The sequence below is a fragment of the Carassius carassius genome, chromosome 14 (genome assembly GCF_963082965.1).
Source record: "Carassius carassius chromosome 14, fCarCar2.1, whole genome shotgun sequence".
Classification (NCBI taxonomy): domain Eukaryota; kingdom Metazoa; phylum Chordata; class Actinopteri; order Cypriniformes; family Cyprinidae; genus Carassius; species Carassius carassius.
In genome coordinates this window covers 24,597,736-24,619,958 of record NC_081768.1, presented here as the reverse complement: position 1 = coordinate 24,619,958, position 22,223 = coordinate 24,597,736, and the positions used below count along the sequence as shown (strand labels likewise).

General features: G+C 38.3%; 2 protein-coding genes across 3 annotated transcripts; one reads left to right on the top strand and one right to left on the bottom strand.

The window, feature by feature from the left end:
• Window positions 1-340: 340 nt before the first annotated feature.
• Window positions 341-8,997, top strand: ncoa4 (nuclear receptor coactivator 4). Of its 2 annotated transcripts, none has more exons than XM_059566734.1 (10): window positions 341-455; window positions 3,314-3,440; window positions 4,147-4,287; window positions 4,537-4,625; window positions 4,817-4,925; window positions 5,598-5,669; window positions 5,756-5,887; window positions 6,073-7,026; window positions 7,623-7,715; window positions 7,835-8,997. In XM_059566734.1, the coding sequence occupies exons 2-10, from the start codon at window positions 3,315-3,317 to the stop codon at window positions 7,838-7,840; spliced, it is 1,722 nt and encodes a 573-aa protein (XP_059422717.1). In that variant the 5' UTR covers window positions 341-455; window position 3,314; the 3' UTR covers window positions 7,841-8,997. The 2 variants fall into 2 exon arrangements, with proteins under 2 accessions (XP_059422717.1, XP_059422716.1); XM_059566733.1 differs by lacking the exon at window positions 341-455 and adding an exon at window positions 1,566-1,710.
• A 128-nt stretch (window positions 8,998-9,125) lies between these two features.
• timm23b (translocase of inner mitochondrial membrane 23 homolog b (yeast)) lies at window positions 9,126-22,191 on the bottom strand. The gene is made up of 7 exons (XM_059566736.1): window positions 21,620-22,191; window positions 17,710-17,768; window positions 17,525-17,618; window positions 17,354-17,438; window positions 11,286-11,344; window positions 11,023-11,133; window positions 9,126-9,771 (listed from the first exon to the last, which is right to left on the bottom strand). Exons 1-7 carry the CDS (start codon window positions 21,735-21,737, stop codon window positions 9,659-9,661), a joined length of 639 nt encoding a protein of 212 aa, XP_059422719.1. The 5' UTR covers window positions 21,738-22,191; the 3' UTR covers window positions 9,126-9,658.
• Between the last annotated feature and the right edge of the window lie 32 nt (window positions 22,192-22,223).

Here is a 22,223-nt window from a genome sequence, read left to right as displayed (position 1 = left end):
TGTGATATTATTTTTCCCCGGTCATTTTATTTAATATTATGAAATCAATTATTTCTTATTTGCTTATCTTTCTTACATTAATAAAATAAAATGGAGTGAGTAGAAGATTGCATATTTTAAATTAACAACTGATTAACAAAATTAAGTTCATCCACACATGCATATTAAACTCTTCTTGCTCCAGGCAGGTACTTCATGTTTGCAAAGTTATACTAAAATCTCTGAAATCTTTGTATTTAGATTCACTTTTTTAAAATCGTATTAAATACGTTGTTTTTACAGGCCACTAGATGGAAGCACCGTGATAGTATCGCGAGATCATGGTCTTGTGATTTGCCGATGCCGAATACCTCGCTAGTAGAGAAGCGCTTGAGGGGTCGCCGCACTGCCTTCTCGCAGAAGCCTATTATATTAACATCCCCTTCGTTCCCATACAAGGTTACCAGCTAGTCCAGGTATGTATACATCGAGTCTCTACAATGACACATTTGTTTAGATAAATAATTTCACTTTTAGCTAATGCGGCGTCGGAATGCTAATCTGGGCTAGTGGGGGTGAGTGCACGAGCTCACTATATTTGTAAAATATCAGGCCTTCTTATGTATTGTCACGGTCTTGACATATGTATACGTAATCTGAGAATCGTTTTAATGACAAGTTTTTAAATTATGAGTTGATATCAGTTCAGTGTGTCCTCGGCGTTGTGACACATAAAGGGGGCAACAGACGGGCGATCTTTAGCATATCTTTTCAGTGTCCTCTTTAGATATTTAGTCTTTGTTTTACGTAACATTTTATGCGATTTTTTATGTATCTTGATAAAGTGTTTGCTTTGCATATATTATAAAGTTGCATAACGTTATCAGTCAAGTATTATTTAGATTTTAATCCTTGCAAGTAGTTCTAGTTTAGTGACTGGCAGTGGATTGCAGATATAGATAAAAGTAATCATAAAAACCACGTCATAAAGTTATAAAAACACAGGTAGTTTGAAGACTTTCATCAACATCTAAACATTGCTTCATTCTCAAATAAGTTTTTATTTGTTGACATGCATGTCATTGCTGCAGTGTTTATCTGACATGCATGCTGTAAGGTTTATACTAGATGTTATGATTTTCTCTATAACATTCATTATGTCTAGTGAAATAACATTAAATAAGCCCATAAAATAAGATACAGTGATTAAATGTTCCTTTTAATGTTAGTTTTAATATTTTCACATAGGCGTATGCCTTTGTAAATTTGTGAACTCTTGGATGAAGTTCAAGTTTTTGGTCTGAAACCAGGATTTTTGCAGTTATTTTTTAAGACTATTTAAAGAAACCTAAGCATTTAACTGAAGTTTCAGTTCCTGTTTTTGATTCCTTGTAAAGCAGAAGTTGCCAGCAAGCACGGGGTGCAGTGTATTTAAGATTGGGGTGTTTTGGGGGCGCTTCTGAAAGTCATCTAGTGCGTTGTGTCGTGATCATGTCGTCAGTCGCGCGCCCCCGTGAGTGGGCCCCCGTGTACGTGCAGAATCAGTCGGCTCGAGTGGAGGCAGATAGAGGCCGGGCCTACTGCTGACGTCTGCAGTGACGTCACTATGGGACGAGGTGAATAAAATCCGCGAGAACAATCAGACTTTAATCTAACACTCAACAATCGATCTAAGCGGCACATTTGCATTACATCGTCGACTGTTAAATAGCTCATGATTGACAAGACGAGGTGGGAACCGAATTTCGAAATGGCTTTTTGGATCTGTATTGTTGTATGATTACAAACAGTGAATTCTTAGTATATAGTAGTATGCGTTGCTATTACGTGCACTAAACTAAAAGTACTAGTCTTTTTGATATGCATTATGGTAGTACCATGTTTTTTTCTTAAATACTATGTATTACAGTATTCTGATATTGCTCACTAATGCAACCATTGTATTTTGGTAGTGCCATAGTTATTGTGCATGCTATTGTGTTTTATTAAATCTCAGACTTTGATTTGATATTTGTAAGAGTGTATTGTTAGTTTAAGTTGTTGTAATTGAAATCCATGCGGTCAGGATGGAAAGCTCTAGATCTGTGGAGAGACTGGGCTTTTGTTCTGTCCACTGCAGATGTGGCTGGCGTTGTGCTCCTCAAAGATGTGTCTGAATTCTGTTATTGGCTGTCATTACATAACATTTTTATGTTGTTGCACCTTCGGTGGTTATTAGGTTTTTTAAGATTAAAATAATAACTGTCTTATCTAAGATGCAGCTTGAGAGCTGCACTAAACAGCTCTTCCTGTTCTTCTAATAGGTCTGTAAGGTTACACTTTTTTTTTTTTTTTTTCCAGACATTGTTTTTTTTGTTTTGCAGGTTCTTTCCATGATTCTAGGAATGTTGCCCTTAAGACACTGTCAGCTGTATATTGTGTGATAGCTCACGTGTAGCACTAAGTTTGGCAGGCACATATCATTACTGACACACTGAGTCAGAGAGGCTTTGACTTCACAGGAAAGTAGACAAACGAGTTTTCTACTACCAGTAAAAGTTTGCACTGTCAAACTCATTTCTAATGAGTATTTTCAACGCCAGTTTATAGTAACTGTCACTAAAGTTATGGAAAAACAATGTTTGAATGAATGCATGTTATGTTTTATACTATATTTTGAACTGTGTTGAGTTCACATAAATGCTGGAAGCAGAACATTTTTCTTTCCATGCATAACTCGAGTAAAAAAAAAAAACTTTGAATCAGAATGCTATTTATTTAAAGAAATTAATTCAAAATTTGCATTTGTCTGCAAAAATATTTCAAGTAGTTATGCATGATCCTTTGGATCAAAAGATTTTTAAGATTGTGAGAAAAAAAATCAGTCAAGTGTATCTGAACTTTTGATTGGTGCTTTATAAAACAGAATTTAATTATAGAAATTAAAACTTAAAATAATGGAAATAACATTTAAAGAAATGTTTTCACAATATTTACTAAAAATCCATAAAACTGGATGATAATTGGCCGACAGGTTATTAACTATGAGATCAATTATCACAGTTTCTCAGACTGTAATTCTTTTATTTTGTTGCTAGAAACTAACTGTCACAAATATTGCCACCATAAACAATTTCTAAATGTAGTAATAATAATTTACATACCCTCATGTCGTTACAAACCTTATTTCTTAAACCTTAAAATCATATTATGATGTTTGTTGTTGTTGTTATTATTTGGAACATCGGTGGTATCCCAAAACTGTTTGGTTGGTAACTTTTCCAATCTTGCTCATGTCCTGGAGAACAATACTTGAGAATAGAGAATGAAGTGATTGGCTTTTGTCTGTCGGCAGCATGTCATCCGTGGGGCAGAAAGAGAAGGCTGCCCTCAGGCAGTGCGTTCAGGCCCGGTCCCAGCTGGAGGAGGCCATCGCTGGGGTCATCAGAGCTGAAGTTCAGCTCAGGAGCAACTCCAGAGAGGTGAGATACAGCCCCTGCATGTTTTCTGTTGCATAAGGCAAAGATATGAAGTACTGGCCTATTTTTAATCTTTTATTTCTATACTTGACTCTTAAATCATGCTTGTGTTATTAACGGTTTAGTGTGACTTAGTTATAAATATCATTTATCTTTTCTAGTGGGTGTGAACACTGACATGCTTCGTAATGTGCTTGAAGCTCATTTACTGCACAATGAAATGTTTTTTTCTTGTTTGTGTTCTAAACATAAGAAAACATCCATGAATATGACATAATTTGTCCCAGCTTACAAGCACAGGTTATAATTACTATTTAGATGCAGGTCGTCTAAAAGGAGTAGGGCTTACTAGACCACAGCTAAACAAGCTCAGATGTATTAACCATTGAGAAATGGTCTCGAAAATACTTTGTAGGCAAGTATAAAGGATTTACACTCATTCACTTAAGCTTTATTGAGAAACCTCATTGGCTTTGCCCATATTCTCTTGAAACAGGATCAGAGTATAATAATGTTTTTCTGTTTTAAAAGATTGAGGACCCTATTATTGTAGAGCTCAGATCATGACAGGCTGTCCTTCAGCGGTTTAGGAGGAGGGACGTCTTATTCACCTCAGCAGGAGTTTTAAAAGCTGCTTGGCATCGGAGCTCTTTCATACCGAAGGCAGACGCATCAGGACTCACACGTATGTGCTTCTGCTTGCTCTCAGGTGAAGTCTCAGCTGCACAGCTGTATCAGTAGACATCTGGAGATCCTTCGCTCTCGTGAGGTCTGGCTGCTGGAGCAGATTGATCTGGTGGAGCAGCTCAAAGGAGAAACTTTACATCAGCAGCTACAGCAGCTGCATTTGGTGAGCATTTTTACATTTTCGGTTTGAAGAAGTACATGTGATCATTTGTCCACACAGTCAGGAAAATTGAGCTTTTATTGCGTAAATAATGGTATCGTTGCTTACAGTCAAGACTTAAATAAAGTGGTCCGTTCAGATACTTTTAATAATTCTGAGAAATGTGATCTGAATATTGACTCTGAATATTGACTCTGTTCTGCTTGAGTTACTGTAAAACTGAAATGATTGTTCTCTCGTGGTTTCTTACAGCTCAAAGGCCACTTTGACATCCTCATTCATCAGCTGGAGTATTCCAGTAGCAACAATCTGGCCGCTCAGCTCACCAGCTGCCTGGAAAAGTAAGAGCCAGATGGACTTTTCTAGAATGGTTTTGTTTTGTACATCTGCTCCAGTGTGTTAAATGACTGTTTACATGTCACTGTGAATCTCCAAACAATCTACAATAATTTTCAACCACAATAATGTCTGTGTAGATGATGAAAATGTATTGGATAATAATGTGTTTAAAACTTGTCTTTTGTCATCCCAGGTTTTCTTCTCTCAATCTGACTCCTGACGAAAGCCCAGAGATGAGTTTCCAAGCCGATGCACGCAGCTTGCGCCAGGCTATCACATCCTTTGGGACCATTTCAACCCAGGTTTGTGGAATTGCTGATTTGCAGACTTGGACACAAAGGGTTGTGGTCAATATAGATTCATAGCTGTAAAAAGTAAGAAATTCAGAAAAAAAGCTAAAATAAAGACTAAAACTCCAGTAGATCTCAATATTTTCAGCCTTTTATCAATACATATCTCAATATATTTAATTTGAAATTGCTTGAATTCACTACATTGACTACATTTGGACAACCTCCACCATGACCAAGTAGTATAAAAATGTTAATGCAAGAACTATAATACAGCAAAAATAAAGCATGTTTTCAAAACCGTTTACATTAGATGAAAATTAGAAACAATTTTGAAAATTTGAAATCTACACCTGACAGTGGTACGGCACAAACAGAGCCCAGTATAATCAGCAATACTATCTAAACAGGATCTGAAACAATGCCGTTCTATTTCTGATGTGCTCTATCAATTACACTACTTCTGACAACAGTACAAATTGATCCTGAACTTTTCTGCACTTTTGTTCAGTGCTGTTGTGCCTGATGTAGACCAATTGAAATTGACTAGTTGACTTTTGACAGGATCACAGTGTAGCTGGGAAGAGTAGAGCGTGTCAATACTATGTGCTCATACCATTGCTATAAATAGACCTGTTCATCCTTACACAAAGCACATGAATTCATAACTGCTCTCTGCTGCAGCACATGGAGACCTCAAACTCTTCTGAGAGACCATGGCTTCTCCAGGACTGCCCAGTTTCTTGCAAGAAACAGGTTTGTTTTTGATGTTACACATGGCTTGTGTGGCTTCCTGCTCGTTAATTTGCAATCAAAGTAAAATACCCATCTTGTTAAATTAGAAACTAGATCCTGAATGGGACAATCCTCTGGCGGAGTGGCTTCTAGGAAACCGTTCAGTAAGCAGCGCTCCTGTAGGACACCACCTCAGCACAAACCCTCAGGACTGGCTGCTTGTTTCCAAGGAATCTCAGGTAAACTTATTTTATTTTATTTTTCATCATGTGATTAAAGTCTGCTATAAGAGCAGATGTATGACCCTATTATTGAAAACCGTTGAATTATTCACTTGACTGTTGCTAAAGTGCTACTGCTCTTAAATGCATGTCTTTAGAAAATGGCACACTGAGTTTTTATGGTTTTTATTTTCACTTTATAGGAAGAGCGAGAGTTACCTGCCTTTGACTTCCAGAAAGCTTGGGGTCAGCTTCAAGACCTGGAGTCGTGGCTTCTGAAAGAGAAATTGCCAGTTCGTGAGCGAACCTGCAGCGGAAGCTCAACCTTTTCGATTGAGATGATCGAAGAAAGTGACCTAAATCTTGATGAGGTGGAAGACCAGCAGGAAAAATGGGATGACGCTGTTGAGGAAGAAGAACTCAGCAAGTGGCTGTTCAGCCCAAGCCCGGTCAAGCAAGATAAAACCAGCCTGGTGTCAGATGCTGACCGCTTCAAGCTGATCATCAACCCCTTTTACGAGAGCTTCTCCTCCAGTGATTGGCTAACCAAGTCAGACTGCAGCTCTTGCTGTGCCACACGCACCGCTGCCGTGGAAATCGAAAACCTCGGAAAGCTCAAGTGCCTAAAGACTCCACCCTCATCCGCTGCCAGCACTCCAGTCACCAGTCCAGAAGCCATCGAGATGTGGCTTCACAAGACCATCCCTATTGAGACCACCTGCAAAGCCAACGAGACCTGTGCCAGCTACGCTCAATGTGTCTGTGACGACAACTGTGGAAAAGAGGCCCTCAGTGCCTGGCTCCTCAAGAAAGAGGGTCGAGATAAGAATGGCGTTCCTGTCAATAAGAACGCCCCAAACAAAGCTTCCAGCCAGCAGCAGGAGCAGCAGCAGAAGGTTCAAGCCATCCTCGAGGCATGGCTGCACCCGAGCAACAGTGCCAAGTCCCCTGCTCTGTCATCCCTCTCTGCCTGGGTGACCCCGTACCTCTCAGACTCTGAGAGCTCCACCCAGGAGCATTTGCAGAACTGGCTTTTGCCAGAGATGAAGCACATAAGCACAACCACTGAGACGCCAGAGCGCGAGAACACTAAGGAGCGAGACAGCAAAGATATCGAAGAGGACAAATGGCTTCTACGCAAACGGGCCAGTGCACAGGTGAGGCCCAGCACAACATTAACACATTAATGGCATAGTTTAACCAAAAATGGTCATCAATCCCATTGGGATTGTCATCAATCCCAATTGTCCAAACCCATATGACTTTCTAAATGCAAATAAAAACCATTGAGAGTTTTCTGTCCCTCCATCAAACTTTGGTGCCAAAACGTTCATAAAGATTCCAAAGAGACCCAATCTATTTAGATGATTAACAGACTTAATTCAGAACTTTATTCATGTATAAACATTGATCAACACACACATATATATATATATATATATATAGGGCACATCAAATATGGTAAACACAAACTCATGATTTGATTACTTTTACAAAGTCTTTAAGATTGTTGTTTTGGTTTCTTGAACTTTCAATGAAGGAACAGAAACCTCTCAAGTTTCATTAAAAATATAATCGTCTTTTGTATTTCAATAATAAATGAAAGTATTAGGGGTATAGAACGAAATGAATTGATGACAGAATTTTTGTTTTTGATTGAACCGTCCCTTTAAGGAACATATTCACACATTATTCATATTCACATACATTATATCCATACACTTCATAACACGTTTTCCTGTGGTTTGTCCAGGAAAGGCTAGGCCTACCCACAGTTTGTGACCTGTTTTCCTGTATGAAGCTCAGTGGGGACAAAGAGAAGTGGCTACATCAAGCAGTTACACAGGTGAGAAACTAAAAAAATATATATATAAACCTTTTTTATTTATTTTTTTTTTTTTTTATATAAGTAGTCACGTTTTTTCGCATTCAGAGGAAGTAAAACAATTTTCTCTTTTCTTTCAGATATAAATGCAACATCCATTGGCTTTTGGAGATTTGACTCTAGCGTTATTATATCGCTGATTATTGCACCGTATTTGTTTCTTCAGTGCTCTTTAGAGATTCATTCTCGCAGTAATCTTCTTGATTGAAAGGGTGATTTGGAGTAAAGGTCCCGTCCAGGAGGCAAGGCATTTGGAACACCATCACTTGAATCCATGTCATGTGAATTACTGTCTTATAGCCCCCTTTTTTTTTTGATTAATGCAGTTAAATTTCAGTAATGTGACCAGATTGCTGCATACAAAACAAATACAAATTTCTTTTTTTCCTTATGGAGGCATAGTGGGGGTGGGTGACAGTTGGGATGAACTGAAATAAAACCAAATCTATATTACTTTTAAGCACGCACAGTTACAGCTTTTTTTTTTAATTAATCCTCCAAAACTCAGTCCTGCAGATATGGAGGAAAACATGCTCTAAAGCAGAGAATGATTTCCTCCATCAGTTCTGAGTGTATATATAGAATTTTACTCAAGTATGGAATTTGCCGTTTATTTTACTTTATTATTTCAATGATTATATTACAAACTTTAGTGGCATATAAAACACCAGCTAATTAGAGCATTACTTCTGTCATTGGAACCTCACGAAATCTGATAACTCATGCCTGATACCGAATGTGTAGCAATGCTTGCTGTCAGTCCATCTCCTGTATGTGTGAAATCAATCCACCAAAGTTCACCATTTCTGCTGTGTCATGGGCTACAGCAGCTGATGTTTGTTGTGTGGTCTTTGTGTTAGGCTCAAGAGTGTTGGTAAATGTTTAGCATAGAATCACAATAGTTCTTTTTCAATTGAATTGCTCTTATAGTAACCACTGGTACTGCTTATGGCTCTGCTGTGAACCACCCTGTTAACAAAGATGAAACGAGCAAATGGTGAAACTGGTTGAAAAATGTAACTGAAATTCAATTTCATCATAACGTCATCTCATGTACCAATCCTTCACTTAGAATTGGACCAATGTTGGTACATAAAGATAAACTGTGCAGAAATGTGTGCACTGCCAGTGTTGGACTGCAGTACTGCATGCGTACACGTGTGGGTTAATCGCAAATATCGCTTACCATGATCTCTAATGCTTTGAACCTTGTCAACTGAATAAATAAAAGTACATAAAGGCACTGATTTCAAGTTTCTGTTCCCTAACACACAAAATGCCAATTTATTCTCACAGAAAGAGGAACCTTAACAGAAAAAATATAAACCTCATTTCAACATCTCAGCAGAACACAGAAATGTAGAAAGAAAAATCTTTATAGCACAGATTTATTGACCTTTTAACAGAACTGATACACACTTCTAGTGTCCTTTAACAGTGCTGGCAATGTGCCCAAGCATCATTTCATTCATACATAATTCATAAAGCAATGAATTTGAGTAAACACTCATGTTTCTACTGCAAAGTTTTGTTTCATTCAAACACATTTTAAACTCAATTACAGACTGCAGTTTTGCATGCCTGCTGAATGTATTGCAGACACTGAAAACAAGCAACGACTTTAGCACTAAAGCCATTATAGATTTTATATACATATCTGATAATCTATCAGTTACATTAATGGACGTTATCACATAGTTATGTTAAACTTTTATCTAAAATAAGATTTATAGTTTCAAACATTGCTCATATTAAACAGCAAACGATATATTTTTAGGAGATTGTCATTCATTTGAAGCCTTGAAAGTGTGGTTTTGTGTTAAAGATACGTTAAAGATATGAACAATCATGTTTGGTATTTAGAAAATTTGTGGATTCATTTGTTGAATGTCTTGACAGAAGCTTTAGTAGCGGGTAGAAGAGCTTCCCTTCAGATGGTGCCAGTTACTGTAGAGAGCATAGAGTCCAGAAAGCGTCAGCCCAACCAACCCGCCCCGCGCTGCGCCCCGCAAACCTCCTTCAACAACAAAAAAACAGAACTTTAGGAAACAAGTGAAAACAAGAATCGGCAGTTCCTTTAAATTTCTCTAGATGAACTTCTCTTCCTTAAGTTGCACTCACCACTCTCACCAAATTGTGTAATAATCTATGAAAGTCTCAACTATGAGAATCCAAACCTTACAGTACTAAACTCTTAAAAAGAAAGGATCCAAATAGGATTTTTTTGTAGTAATATGCCACAGAAGAACCTTTTAGTAATCAGTTCCAAAAATAACCTTTTTTTTCTTAGTCTGATGAACATTTTAAAAACCTAAAAGAAAAGTATTTCAGTATAAAGAACCTTCTGTGCAAGGAAAAAGTTCCATGGATGTTCAAGGTTCTTCATGGAAGCATCAATGCCAAAACCAGAACCTTCATCAAGTGATCTAGTACAAGCTGTTGTTTATATTCACAAGACACAAGGCGTAATTCTCATAGTATAACTGAAACTAGAATAATATTTCTGGTTCAGAACCCATCAGATCTGGTCAGTGACGGTCTCACAGATGTCGGAGGTGTAAAACAGATAGAGAGGAGCCGAACATGGAGAAGAGAGATAGAGCTTTGAGAAGTAAGAGGACTCCACACCCACCATGAGTTCAGGCTTGATATGAAAGAGTGAATGTGAGGCAATGAGAGCCCACCCATCACACAGAGTCCACTGGAATGAGAATCAAAATAATAATAATGCACGGTCTCTCTGGACCCTGGAACCAGACTCTTCCTTGCACACATGCTGCTACATATCTGTTTTCTGTTAATATTAAACAGAAACTGCCCAAATGTGAGTTTTAACTGTCAAAAATGGCAGTTAAAATGCTGTAATTGTTTTTACAGCACTATTATGATCAATGCACGTTTCCTGTGAGCTTGTAAAGATGTTTGTATATTCACTAGCCTGTGTGACACATGACAATGCAACGTGAGGTGACTAAAGTTATGACTGATCTTGTGAACACCGAACACAAACTGCATTGATGGCAAAACTCTTATCTGACACTTAACCCGACCAAAGACTTTTCAGCAGAGTAGGCAATGTGCTGAATCATTTTGCAACGTCCATGTTTGGGTAAAAGATCTGATGAAATCACATGCTTTTTTTGTCATCATCAGTTTGAACAATTCCCCTTTTCTCCTCTAATAAGTCTTCTACAGAAAAGGAAGTACATAACATTGCTGGATCTTCCCCTTAAGTCTGCTGACAAAATGTGATAAACATATGATCTACCTGGAGATTTGTAGAGGACACCAGTAAGGGTTCCTGCAGCGATGGTGTTGAGGTCGTCCTCTGCCCCTCTGGCTTTCTCTATGATCACCCCAAACGCACTGTACAGCAGAGCTGAACACATTCAGTTCAATCATTATCATATGACTTTTAGATGAAAAATAATGAAGATCCAACAAAATAAAAATACCCTTCGGTTTCAAATGACTAATAAGATGGATGAGATTCATTTTGAGGGAGAAGGAGTCTGAGCTTGGGCGCCTCACCTAATGAACCCAATGTATTTGCCCATGTGGCACCTTGGCGGGTCACCATATTCAGGATCCTGAATGGGAACGAAAAAGAGATTAAGAGTTTGAAGCAAAGTCACAATTGATCTAAATCACTAATGACTTCTGTTCTAAAACATCAAGCTATATAATACAGAAATTGAGAATAACACAATTAAAACGACTCCATAAACTCACATCAGTCTATTAGCAGAAAGGCTTTTCATTAAACAGATAAACATGCACATTTCTGCTTCATTACACATGAATCAGCACATGGATTTTCAAGTGGACTCATTCAATAGCAACTTCCTTGACCTGTGCCAGTCTTTAAGGAAATGCATTTTTTTTGACAGGGTGATCATAACACTTTATCACCCAAACATCGTATAAATCGGCGCTGTTGTCGAAACAGCAGTAGAGTGGCAGACTTTGGCTCACTGTGTTTGTAGAACTTGTAAAGAAGTGCATGTGAACAGCCTTGACCACAGGATGCTTTGGGACACACAGGTGTGTACACACAGATGTATTTGGCCTATTGATTTAAAACAGCTGTCACAACACAATCTTTATTGAACTAAAAATAAATAAATAAAAAACATAAAATTGAAAATATAGCTGCAAGCAGCAATTACGGGGCCAAGCACTGCAGCGGCAAATTTAGGAGCTAAGCATGGCATGGAGCATCACACAAAGTCCAACAATGAGCAGTTAAACCAATTTTAGGATGATTGTAATTGAAATGGCTGAAAAATCATAAATACAACCACTAGTAATAAGATTAAATGGCCTATCACTTTTGACCAACAGGTGGCACTGTAATCAAATAATTATGGTGTGTTCTGTGTGAGATGACAATAACACACACAAAGTTTGGTGTCAATATGATAAAGCATTGCAAAGATACAACTTGAAGTGTCATTCTGGCATCATGGCTCGAATTCGTCGCTGTGGTATACGAATATAGTTTTGTCTATCGACATGAAATCCATAACTTTGTGTCAGCACAGTCTGAAGATCATTTGATTCAAATTTGGTGAAAATCGGACCTACCGTTGATGAGGAGTTCGAAAAAGAAGCTTTTTAACATAAATCAAAATGGCGGACCGGATCAATGTTGTCGTCATAAGCCAGGGAATATTTTGAGACCAGTTTCATTACAATAGGCTAAATCATTAAAAAGTTATTAGCATTTTTAAAAGTGTAATTATTCATGGTTAATGAATGGTTTATTACTCTTGACCAATAGGTGGCGCTGTTACCAAATTTATGTGGCATGGTCAGTGTGAGGTGACAATTACAGATACAAAGTTTGGTGCAAATATGTCAAAGCATTGCAGAGATACAGCCTCAAATGCATTTTGGCACCCTTCCAGCAAATTCGTTGATGCGCTAAATGAGAACCGTTTCGTATATCGACACGAAATCCATAACTTTTGGCCAGCTTGGTCTGAAGATTATCCACGTCAAATTTGGTGAAAATCGGACTAACGGTCTAGGAGGAGTTCGAAAAAGTAGGTTTTTAACATTTATCAAAATGGCGGACAGGAAGTATGGCCAATTTTCGCATAATTGGTATCAATGCTCTCGGCATGACCCAGAGAATATAGAGAGATGATTTTCATTTAAATAGTCTAGTTTACTCAAAAGTTATTAGCATTTTTTAGATATTTCATTATAACTTTTGACCACAAGGTGGCGCCGCCACCAAACTTTTTGAGTACCTTCAGGGCATGGAGCCGAACATTTTTGTAATTATTTTCGTAATGATACGGTAATGCGTTCAAAAAATACAGCATTTTAAAGCGTAATTCAAAATGGCCGACGCCTAAAATGGCCGACACGGGAAAATTGGATATCATTCCAAAAGAGACCAGTTATGTGATTTTTGGCCAAACCATTCAGAAGTTATAAGCCAAAATATGCATTTTTCATATCTCCTGACCACTAGGTGGCGCTGTGTCGAAACACTGCAGGTAGTCTCAAGTCATGCTTGTTATAACACACACCAAGTTTGGTCTCAATATGCCAAACCGTTGCCGAGATATAGCCTCACGTGCATTTTTGCGTGCTTTTTGTCAAATTTGTTTACGTGTCATTCGACAACGGTTGGACGAATCAACTTGAATTCCATAACTTTTTGCCAGCATGGTCTGAAGATGATATGAGCCAATTTTCGTGAAGATCGAACTAACTGTCTAGGACGAGTTCAAAAAAGTAGGTTTTTCGAAAAATTGAAAATAGCGAAAAAACTAAACCTTGCAATTTTTGAATTTTGGGGTTCATTCGACTTGGCATGAGCCAATTCAGAGGAAAAAAGAATTTCCATTTTCTGGCTTACGGTTCAAAAGTTATTAGCATACAAACATTGAAAGTTTGGACAAATGGTGGCGCTAGAGAGTAGGAGTTAGAGACTTCAAATTTGCTATAGTTAATGTCGGGACTGTCCCCTATCAGTGTGCCAAGTTATACAACTTTCCCGCAATCGGTTCTATGGGCTGCCATAGACTTGCGGCGGAAGAAGAAGAAGAAGAATAATAACGCCAACGAAAACAATAGGGGCCTACGCACCTTCGGTGCTTGGCCCCTAATTAAATGGAAAAACTAATTACAAAATAGAGAGCTTTTGATTGAAATTGTCAACGTCTAGCAGTGTATTTAGTAATATTAAAGAAATCAAACAATCTTGATGAATGTTGTTGCTCAAATCATTTATTCAGGGCTGTAATGGCTGCAAAAACACAAGCATTGTCAGAAGAGGAACCAAGTGTTGTAATAATCAGGATCAAATTTGTGTCCTAATCACAAGTCTTGAAATCAGCTGAGGTTTGTTTGTTTTTTAAACTGAAGAATATTATGTTTAGTGGCCACACTATTTTTAAACTGTAAAAAGAAATTGCGCACACACACACACACACACACACACACAATATTGCCATATCAGCTTCACTTTACAGTATTACATAGTAGACACAGGTTCAACATTCAACAAGCATTATATAAATACAAGCATATTATAAAATTCTATCTTAAATTGAGAAAAAAAAAAAAACTTTGTCAACTTTGACTTCGTTCCTCATAATTTTTAACTTTCGCCTCATCATTATGACTTTAAAAATGATAATATTTTACACATTAGTATATACAACTCTGTATATAAATGTGTAAAAGATTATTTAAATGCACTTTTGATTAAAAAAATAAATGAGATTTTATATATATATATATATATATATATATATATATATATATATATATATAACGTATGTTCTGGGTAAATCGTACAAAGTAAAGCATCTTAAGTCTGCCCTGAAATCATTGTCTCGTGACAATAAAAACAGTCCAGACAATTGTTTTAGATATATTAGTACAAACCCGGTTCCAAAAAAGTTGGGACACTAAAAGTAAGTAAAAGGAATTGAATAATTTACAAATCTCATAAACGTATATATTATTCACAATAGAATATAGATAACATATCAAATGTTGAAAGGGAGACATTTTGAAATGTCATGCCAAATATTGGGATTGAGCTACACATTCCAAAAAAGTTGGGACAGGTAGCAATAAGAGGCCGGAGAGTTAAATGTACATATGAGGAACAGCTGGAGGACCAATTTGCAACTTATCAACTTATTAGGTCAATTTGCAACATGATTGGGTATAAAAAGAGCCTCTCAGTGTGGCAGTGTCTCTCAGAAGTCAAGATGGGCAGAGGATCACCAATTCCCCCAATGCTGCGGCGAAAAATAGTGGAGCAATATAGGGAGTTTCTCAGAGAACAATTGCAAAGAGTTTGAAGTTATGATCATCTACAGTGCATAATATCATCCAAAGATTCAGAGAATCTGGAACAATCTCTGTGCGTAAGGGGCAAGGCCGGAAAACCGTACTGGATGCCCGTGATCTTCGGACCCTTAGACGGCACTGCATCACATACAGGAATGTTACTGTAATGGAAATCACAACATTGGCTCAGGAATACTTCCAGAAAACATTGTCGGTGAACACAATCCGCTAAAACTCTATAGGTCAAAAAAGAAACCATATCTAAACATGATCCAGGAGCTCAGGCGTTTTCTCTGGGCCAAGGCTCATTTAAAATGGACTGTGGCAAAGTGGAAAACTGTTCTGTTGGTCAGACGAATCAAAATTTGAAGTTCTTTTTGCAAAACTGGGACGCCATTTCATCCGGACTAAAGAGGACAAGGACAACCCAAGTTGTTATCAGCGCTCAGTTCAGAAGCCTGCATCTCTGATGGTATGGGGTTGCATGAGTGCGTGTGGCATGGGCAGCTTACACATCTGGAAAGACACCATCAATGCTGAAAGGTATAGCCAAGTTCTAGAACAACATATGTTCCCATCCAGACATCGTCTCTTTCAGGGAAGACCTTGCATTTTCCAACATGACAATGCCAGACCACATACTGCATCAATTACAACATCATAGCTGCGAAGAAGAAGGATCCGGGTACTGAAACAGCCAGCCTGCAGACTAGATCTTTCACCCATTGAAAACATTTGGCACATCATAAAGAGGAAGATGCGACAAAGAAGACCTAAGACAGCTGAGCAACTAGAAGCCTGTATTAGACAAGAATGGGACAACATTCCTATTCCTTAACTTGAGCAACTTGTCTCCTCAGTCCACAGACGTTTGCAGACTTTTATAAAAAGAAGAGGGGATACCACACAGGGGTAAACATGGCCTTGTCCCAACTTTTTTGAGGTGTGTTGATGCCATAAAATTTAAAATCAACTTATTTTTCCCTTAAAATTATACATTTTCTCAGTTTAAACATTTGATATGTCATCTATGTTGTCTTCTGAATAAAATATTGAAATTTGAAACTTCCACATCATTGCATTCTGTTTTTATTCACATTTTGTTTAGTGTCCCAAAATTTTTTGGAATCGGGTTTGTACTACAATATTGATTTTTGGCCTATACAAGACTTTATTAAAAATTTGGCCATGTCTGGATTTAAAAGGGTACGTACATCTTTTTCCCAACAGGAATGACTTGTTATAAATTGTTGTTTTGAGATTCTATCCATTTCTCTTATATATACACTGTACTGGCTGATTAAGGGTTTGCGGTTTCAAATGTGGGACTTTTTTTTTCTCTTGTTCCATTTTCTTCTCCAATTTGTGACGTCACAACCAGTATGAAACCACCCAACTGTCCGCATCCCAATTTAAATTCAAAAGAAAAATGCACTTGACTCTGGTTTTGGTGGAATGTGGTGCATCACCACAAAGTTACCAAAGGAAACATGGGACTGTAATGCTCAGTTTTGGTTTATCTGCCTATTCACGACTCATGCTCCACTGACCTCACGGAATAACCCTATTGTATGGGTTTCACTTCACTTCTGCCGTTTCTGTTCCTGTGAAAGCTATGGTGCACACTGTGGTGAACACTGCCCTCTGCTGCTTATGAGCGCAAGCAAGTGTGCAAGAAGTAATACAATCCATCAGTGCACTGGAAAATGAAACATCATTAAAGAGATCTCTAGTGGAAAGGAAGCCCATTTCCAGAAGAGATAGAAAAAAAAATGCTTTAGTAAATCATAATTATTACAGGCAGAATGACAAATTTTGGGGTTTTGAGGTACTAAACTAAGAAAAAATAAATAAAAAATTATAAGATAAGAAAAAAAATGAAGATAGGCAAATTTATGACAAAAAGCTGAACTTAAAAGGAATTAAAAGTAACTAAATTGTACTTTTTACGTCGTAACGACTTCATCTCAGAAATTCGACATTTTATCTCACAGTTTCAGGGCAATCCTGTAATGGTGGGCATTTCCCGTTAAGTGAGGTTTTCTCCTTGTTAAAATAATAAAAAAATTACATTTTCTCTTATTATAATATCTTAAAAAGTCAACATTAGGAGACAATAAGTCATAATCATAAAAGGTTGAAATTGTGACTTTATCATCATAATTATGAAACATGACACAAATAAATATTATTGACTAAAGCATGATTTTATGTGCCAGTCCATGAACAGATAGTTTATTATAGTAAACTTTAAGAACTACAATTACATTACTCACTGTACATTGCGAGGTTTGGACCAAGCCATGTTTCTGGTTTCAGACAAGCCCATTCTAAGTCCATTTACAGCCCCAGAAACAGCACCTGTACGAGTTATAATATTTTAGAAAATGTGAAAAGCAAACACTGAGACTCTATGACGCATGTGTGAGGAAGAAGAGAGAAGATACCTGTGATACAGCATCCGCCAATAGTAAAGAAGGCCAGTTCAAAGCGTCCTCTCATTTTGTTTGCTCCAGTGGGTAAAATGAACTCATCTGTGTCCTGTGAGCACATGATCAAGACAGACATCCATTAAATCTCATATATTACAAACAAACAAATCTCATCTAAAACCACAGACCTCAGATCTCACCTGTATGAGATACCTGGGGTCCACATTAAGGTACGGAGAGAGGGGACTCATGCCTGTCACTGTTCAGAAAAACAGCTTTAGTAAGTGACTGAATCATGTGTAGATTAAGACAGTATCGTGGACTGAATCACGTGTAGATTGAGACAGTAGAGAGGACTGAATCATGTGTAGATTAAGACAGTATCGTGGACTGAATCACGTGTAGATTGAGACAGTAGAGTGGACTGAATCATGTGTAGATTAAGACAGTATCGTGGACTGAATCACGTGTAGATTGAGACAGTAGAGAGGACTGAATCATGTGTAGATTAAGACAGTAGAGAGGACTGAATCATGTGTAGATTGAGACAGTAGAGAGGACTGAATCATGTGTAGATTAAGACAGTAGCGAGGACTGAATCATGTGTAGATTAAGACAGTAGAGAGGACTGAATCATGTGTAGATTAAGACAGTAGAGAGGACTGAATCACGTGTAGATTGAGACAGTAGAGAGGACTGAATCACGTGTAGATTAAGACAGTAGAGAGGACTGAATCATGTGTAGATTAAGACAGTAGAGAGGACTGAATCACGTGTAGATTGAGACAGTATCGTGGACTGAATCACGTGTAGATTAAGAGTAGAGAGGACTGAATCATGTGTAGATTGAGACAGTAGAGAGGACTGAATCACGTGTAGATTAAGACAGTAGAGAGGACTGAATCATGTATAGATTAAGACAGTAGCGAGGACTGAATCATGTGTAGATTTAGACAGTAGAGAGGACTGAATCATGTGTAGATTAAGACAGTAGCGTGGACTGAATCACGTGTAGATTAAGACAGTAGCGTGGACTGAATCACGTGTAGATTAAGACAGTAGAGAGGACTGAATCATGTGTAGATTAAGACAGTAGAGAGGACTGAATCATGTGTAGATTAAGACAGTAGAGAGGACTGAATCACGTGTAGATTAAGACAGTAGCGAGGACTGAATCATGTGTAGATTAAGACAGTAGAGAGGACTGAATCATGTGTAGATTAAGACAGTAGACAGGACTGATTCACGTGTAGATTGAGACAGTAGAGAGGACTGAATCACGTGTAGATTGAGACAGTAGAGTGGACTGAATCACGTGTAGATTAAGACAGTATCGTGGACTGAATCACGTGTAGATTAAGACAGTAGAGAGGACTGAATCACGTGTAGATTAAGACAGTAGCGAGGACTGAATCACGTGTAGATTGAGACAGTAGAGAGGACTGAATCACGTGTAGATTAAGACAGTAGAGAGGACTGAATCACGTGTAGATTAAGACAGTAGAGAGGAATGAATCACGTGTAGATTAAGACAGTAGCGTGGACTGAATCACGTGTAGATTAAGACGGTGACGTGGACTGAATCATGTGTAGATTAAGACAGTAGAGAGGACTGAATCACGTGTAGATTAAGACAGTAGAGAGGACTGAATCACGTGTAGATTAAGACAGTAGAGAGGACTGAATCACGTGTAGATTAAGACAGTAGAGAGGACTGAATCACGTGTAGATTAAGACAGTAGAGAGGAATGAATCACGTGTAGATTAAGACAGTAGAGAGGAATGAATCACGTGTAGATTAAGACAGTAGCGTGGACTGAATCACGTGTAGATTAAGACAGTAGAGAGGACTGAATCATGTGTAGATTAAGACAGTAGCGAGGACTGAATCATGTGTAGATTAAGACAGTAGAGAGGACTGAATCACGTGTAGATTGAGACAGTAGATAGGACTGAATCACGTGTAGATTAAGACAGTAGAGAGGACTGAATCATAGGTGGATTAAGACAGTAGCGAGGACTGAATCATGTGTAGATTAAGACAGTAGAGAGGAATGAATCACGTGTAGATTAAGACAGTAGAGAGGACTGAATCAGGTGTAGATTGAGACAGTAGAGAGGACTGAATCATGTGTAGATTAAGACAGTAGCGAGGACTGAATCATGTGTAGATTAAGACAGTAGCGAGGACTGAATCATGTGTAGATTAAGACAGTAGAGAGGACTGAATCACGTGTAGATTAAGACAGTAGAGAGGACTGAATCACGTGTAGATTGAGACAGTAGAGAAGACTGAATCAAGTGTAGATTAAGACAGTATCGTGGACTGAATCACGTGTAGATTGAGACAGTAGAGAGGACTGAATCATGTGTAGATTAAGACAGTAGCGAGGACTGAATCACGTGTAGATTAAGACAGTATCGTGGACTGAATCACGTGTAGATTAAGACAGTAGAGAGGACTGAATCATGTGTAGATTAAGACAGTAGCGAGGACTGAATCATGTGTAGATTAAGACAGTAGAGAGGACTGAATCACGTGTAGATTGAGACAGTAGAGAGGACTGAATCACGTGTAGATTAAGACAGTAGAGAGGACTGAATCATAGGTGGATTAAGACAGTAGAGAGGAATGAATCATGTGTAGATTAAGACAGTAGAGAGGACTGAATCACGTGTAGATTAAGACAGTAGAGAGGACTGAATCATGTATAGATTAAGACAGTAGAGAGGACTGAATCATGTATAGATTAAGACAGTAGCGAGGACTGAATCATGTGTAGATTAAGACGGTGGCGTGGACTGAATCGTGTAGATTAAGACGGTGGCGTGGACTGAATCATGTGTAGATTAAGACAGTAGAGAGGACTGAATCATGTGTAGATTAAGACAGTAGCGAGGACTGAATCATGTGTAGATTAAGACAGTAGAGAGGACTGAATCATGTGTAGATTAAGACAGTAGCGTGGACTGAATCATGTGTAGATTAAGACAGTAGAGAGGACTGAATCATGTGTAGATTAAGACAGTAGCGTGGACTGAATCATGTGTAGATTAAGACAGTAGCGTGGACTGAATCATGTGTAGATTAAGACAGTAGCGTGGACTGAATCATGTGTAGATTAAGACAGTAGAGAGGACTGAATCACGTGTAGATTAAGACAGTAGCGTGGACTGAATCACGTGTAGATTAAGACAGTAGCGTTGACTGAATCACGTGTAGATTAAGACAGTAGAGGACTGAATCATGTGTAGATTAAGACAGTAGAGAGGACTGAATCATGTGTAGATTAAGACAGTAGCGTGGACTGAATCATGTGTAGATTAAGACAGTAGAGAGGACTGAATCATGTGTAGATTAAGACAGTAGCGTGGACTGAATCATGTGTAGATTAAGACAGTAGAGAGGACTGAATCATGTGTAGATTAAGACGGTGGCGTAGATTTAATCATGTGTAGATTAAGACAGTAGCGTGGACTGAATCATGTGTAGATTAAGACAGTATCGTGGACTGAATCACGTGTAGATTAAGACAGTAGCGTGGACTGAATCACGTGTAGATTAAGACAGTAGCGAGGACTGAATCATGTGTAGATTAAGACAGTAGCGTGGACTGAATCATGTGTAGATTAAGACAGTAGCGTGGACTGAATCATGTGTAGATTAAGACAGTAGAGAGGACTGAATCATGTGTAGATTAAGACGGTGGCGTGGATTTAATCATGTGTAAATTAAGACAGTAGCGTGGACTGAATCATGTGTAGATTAAGACAGTAGGTGGACTGAATCACGTGTAGATTAAAACAGTAGCGTGGACTGAATCACGTGTAGATTAAAACAGTAGCGTGGACTGAATCACGTGTAGATTTAGACAGTAGCGTGGACTGAATCATGTGTAGATTAAGACAGTAGCGTGGACTGAATCATGTGTAGATTAAGACAGTAGCGTGGACTGAATCATGTGTAGATTAAGACAGTAGCGTGGACTGAATCATGTGTAGATTAAGACAGTAGCGTGGACTGAATCATGTGTAGATTAAAACAGTAGCGTGGACTGAATCATGTGTAGATTAAAACAGTAGCAGATTAAAACAGTAGCGTGGACTCACGTGGCACTCCAGCCAGCTCAGTCTTTGAGTACTGAGGGCCAGCTGATGATCCAAACAGCCCGAGGCCTCCTGTTCTTCTTGAGCCTGGGCTAGATGAGCCTGATGACTCCTTATCCATGTCTCTAAGTTCGTGCACCTTTTTACTCAGTTAAACTTTAAAAGGTTTGTCTAATTTATAGGAATAGCTTTGCGCACAAGTGTTAGCCGACAAACCCCGGACAAACACCTGTAATCTGTTCCTTGATGAGCTTTAATTTAGCAGCTCAGTAGTAATAAAGTCAAATAAGGACTCTGTTTGCCTTAAAATTAGTCTATTTTTTTTTTCAAAACCACAATCAGATGGTTTAATTATTCAGTATTTTCCCTCGCTTGTCGCTGCGTGGCGAATGTTTAACCCGGAGCTCCTCTTGTTTGCCGTAAAGTAAACTGTCTGTCGACGTTCATTGAACTACCCACCACGAACAGCTCTCATCGCTCAAACCACACAGGCTTAGCATTTATACTTTAATATAATCTGAGAAAAAATAACCCGTGTGGTGATGTGGACAAACTGTGAATATACTAAATGTAAAGTTTTCCTGAAACAGATACACGACAGTTGCGA

Excerpts from the sequence above, each read along its gene's own strand:
- ncoa4 (XM_059566733.1), top strand. Across the intron at positions 4,626-4,816 it reads CTCACCAGCTGCCTGGAAAA|GTTTTCTTCTCTCAATCTGA; the intron begins GTAAGAGCCAGA and ends TTGTCATCCCAG. Across the intron at positions 5,888-6,072 it reads TTGTTTCCAAGGAATCTCAG|GAAGAGCGAGAGTTACCTGC; the intron begins GTAAACTTATTT and ends TTCACTTTATAG.
- timm23b (XM_059566736.1), bottom strand. The coding sequence starts at position 21,737 with ATGGATAAGGAGTCATCAGGCTCATCTAGCCCAGGCTCAAGAAGAACA. Across the intron at positions 11,345-17,353 it reads TCCAAACCTCGCAATGTACA|GATCCTGAATATGGTGACCC; the intron begins GTGAGTAATGTA and ends GTTCCCATTCAG. Across the intron at positions 9,772-11,022 it reads TGTCCTCTACAAATCTCCAG|GAGGTTTGCGGGGCGCAGCG; the intron begins GTAGATCATATG and ends TTGTTGTTGAAG.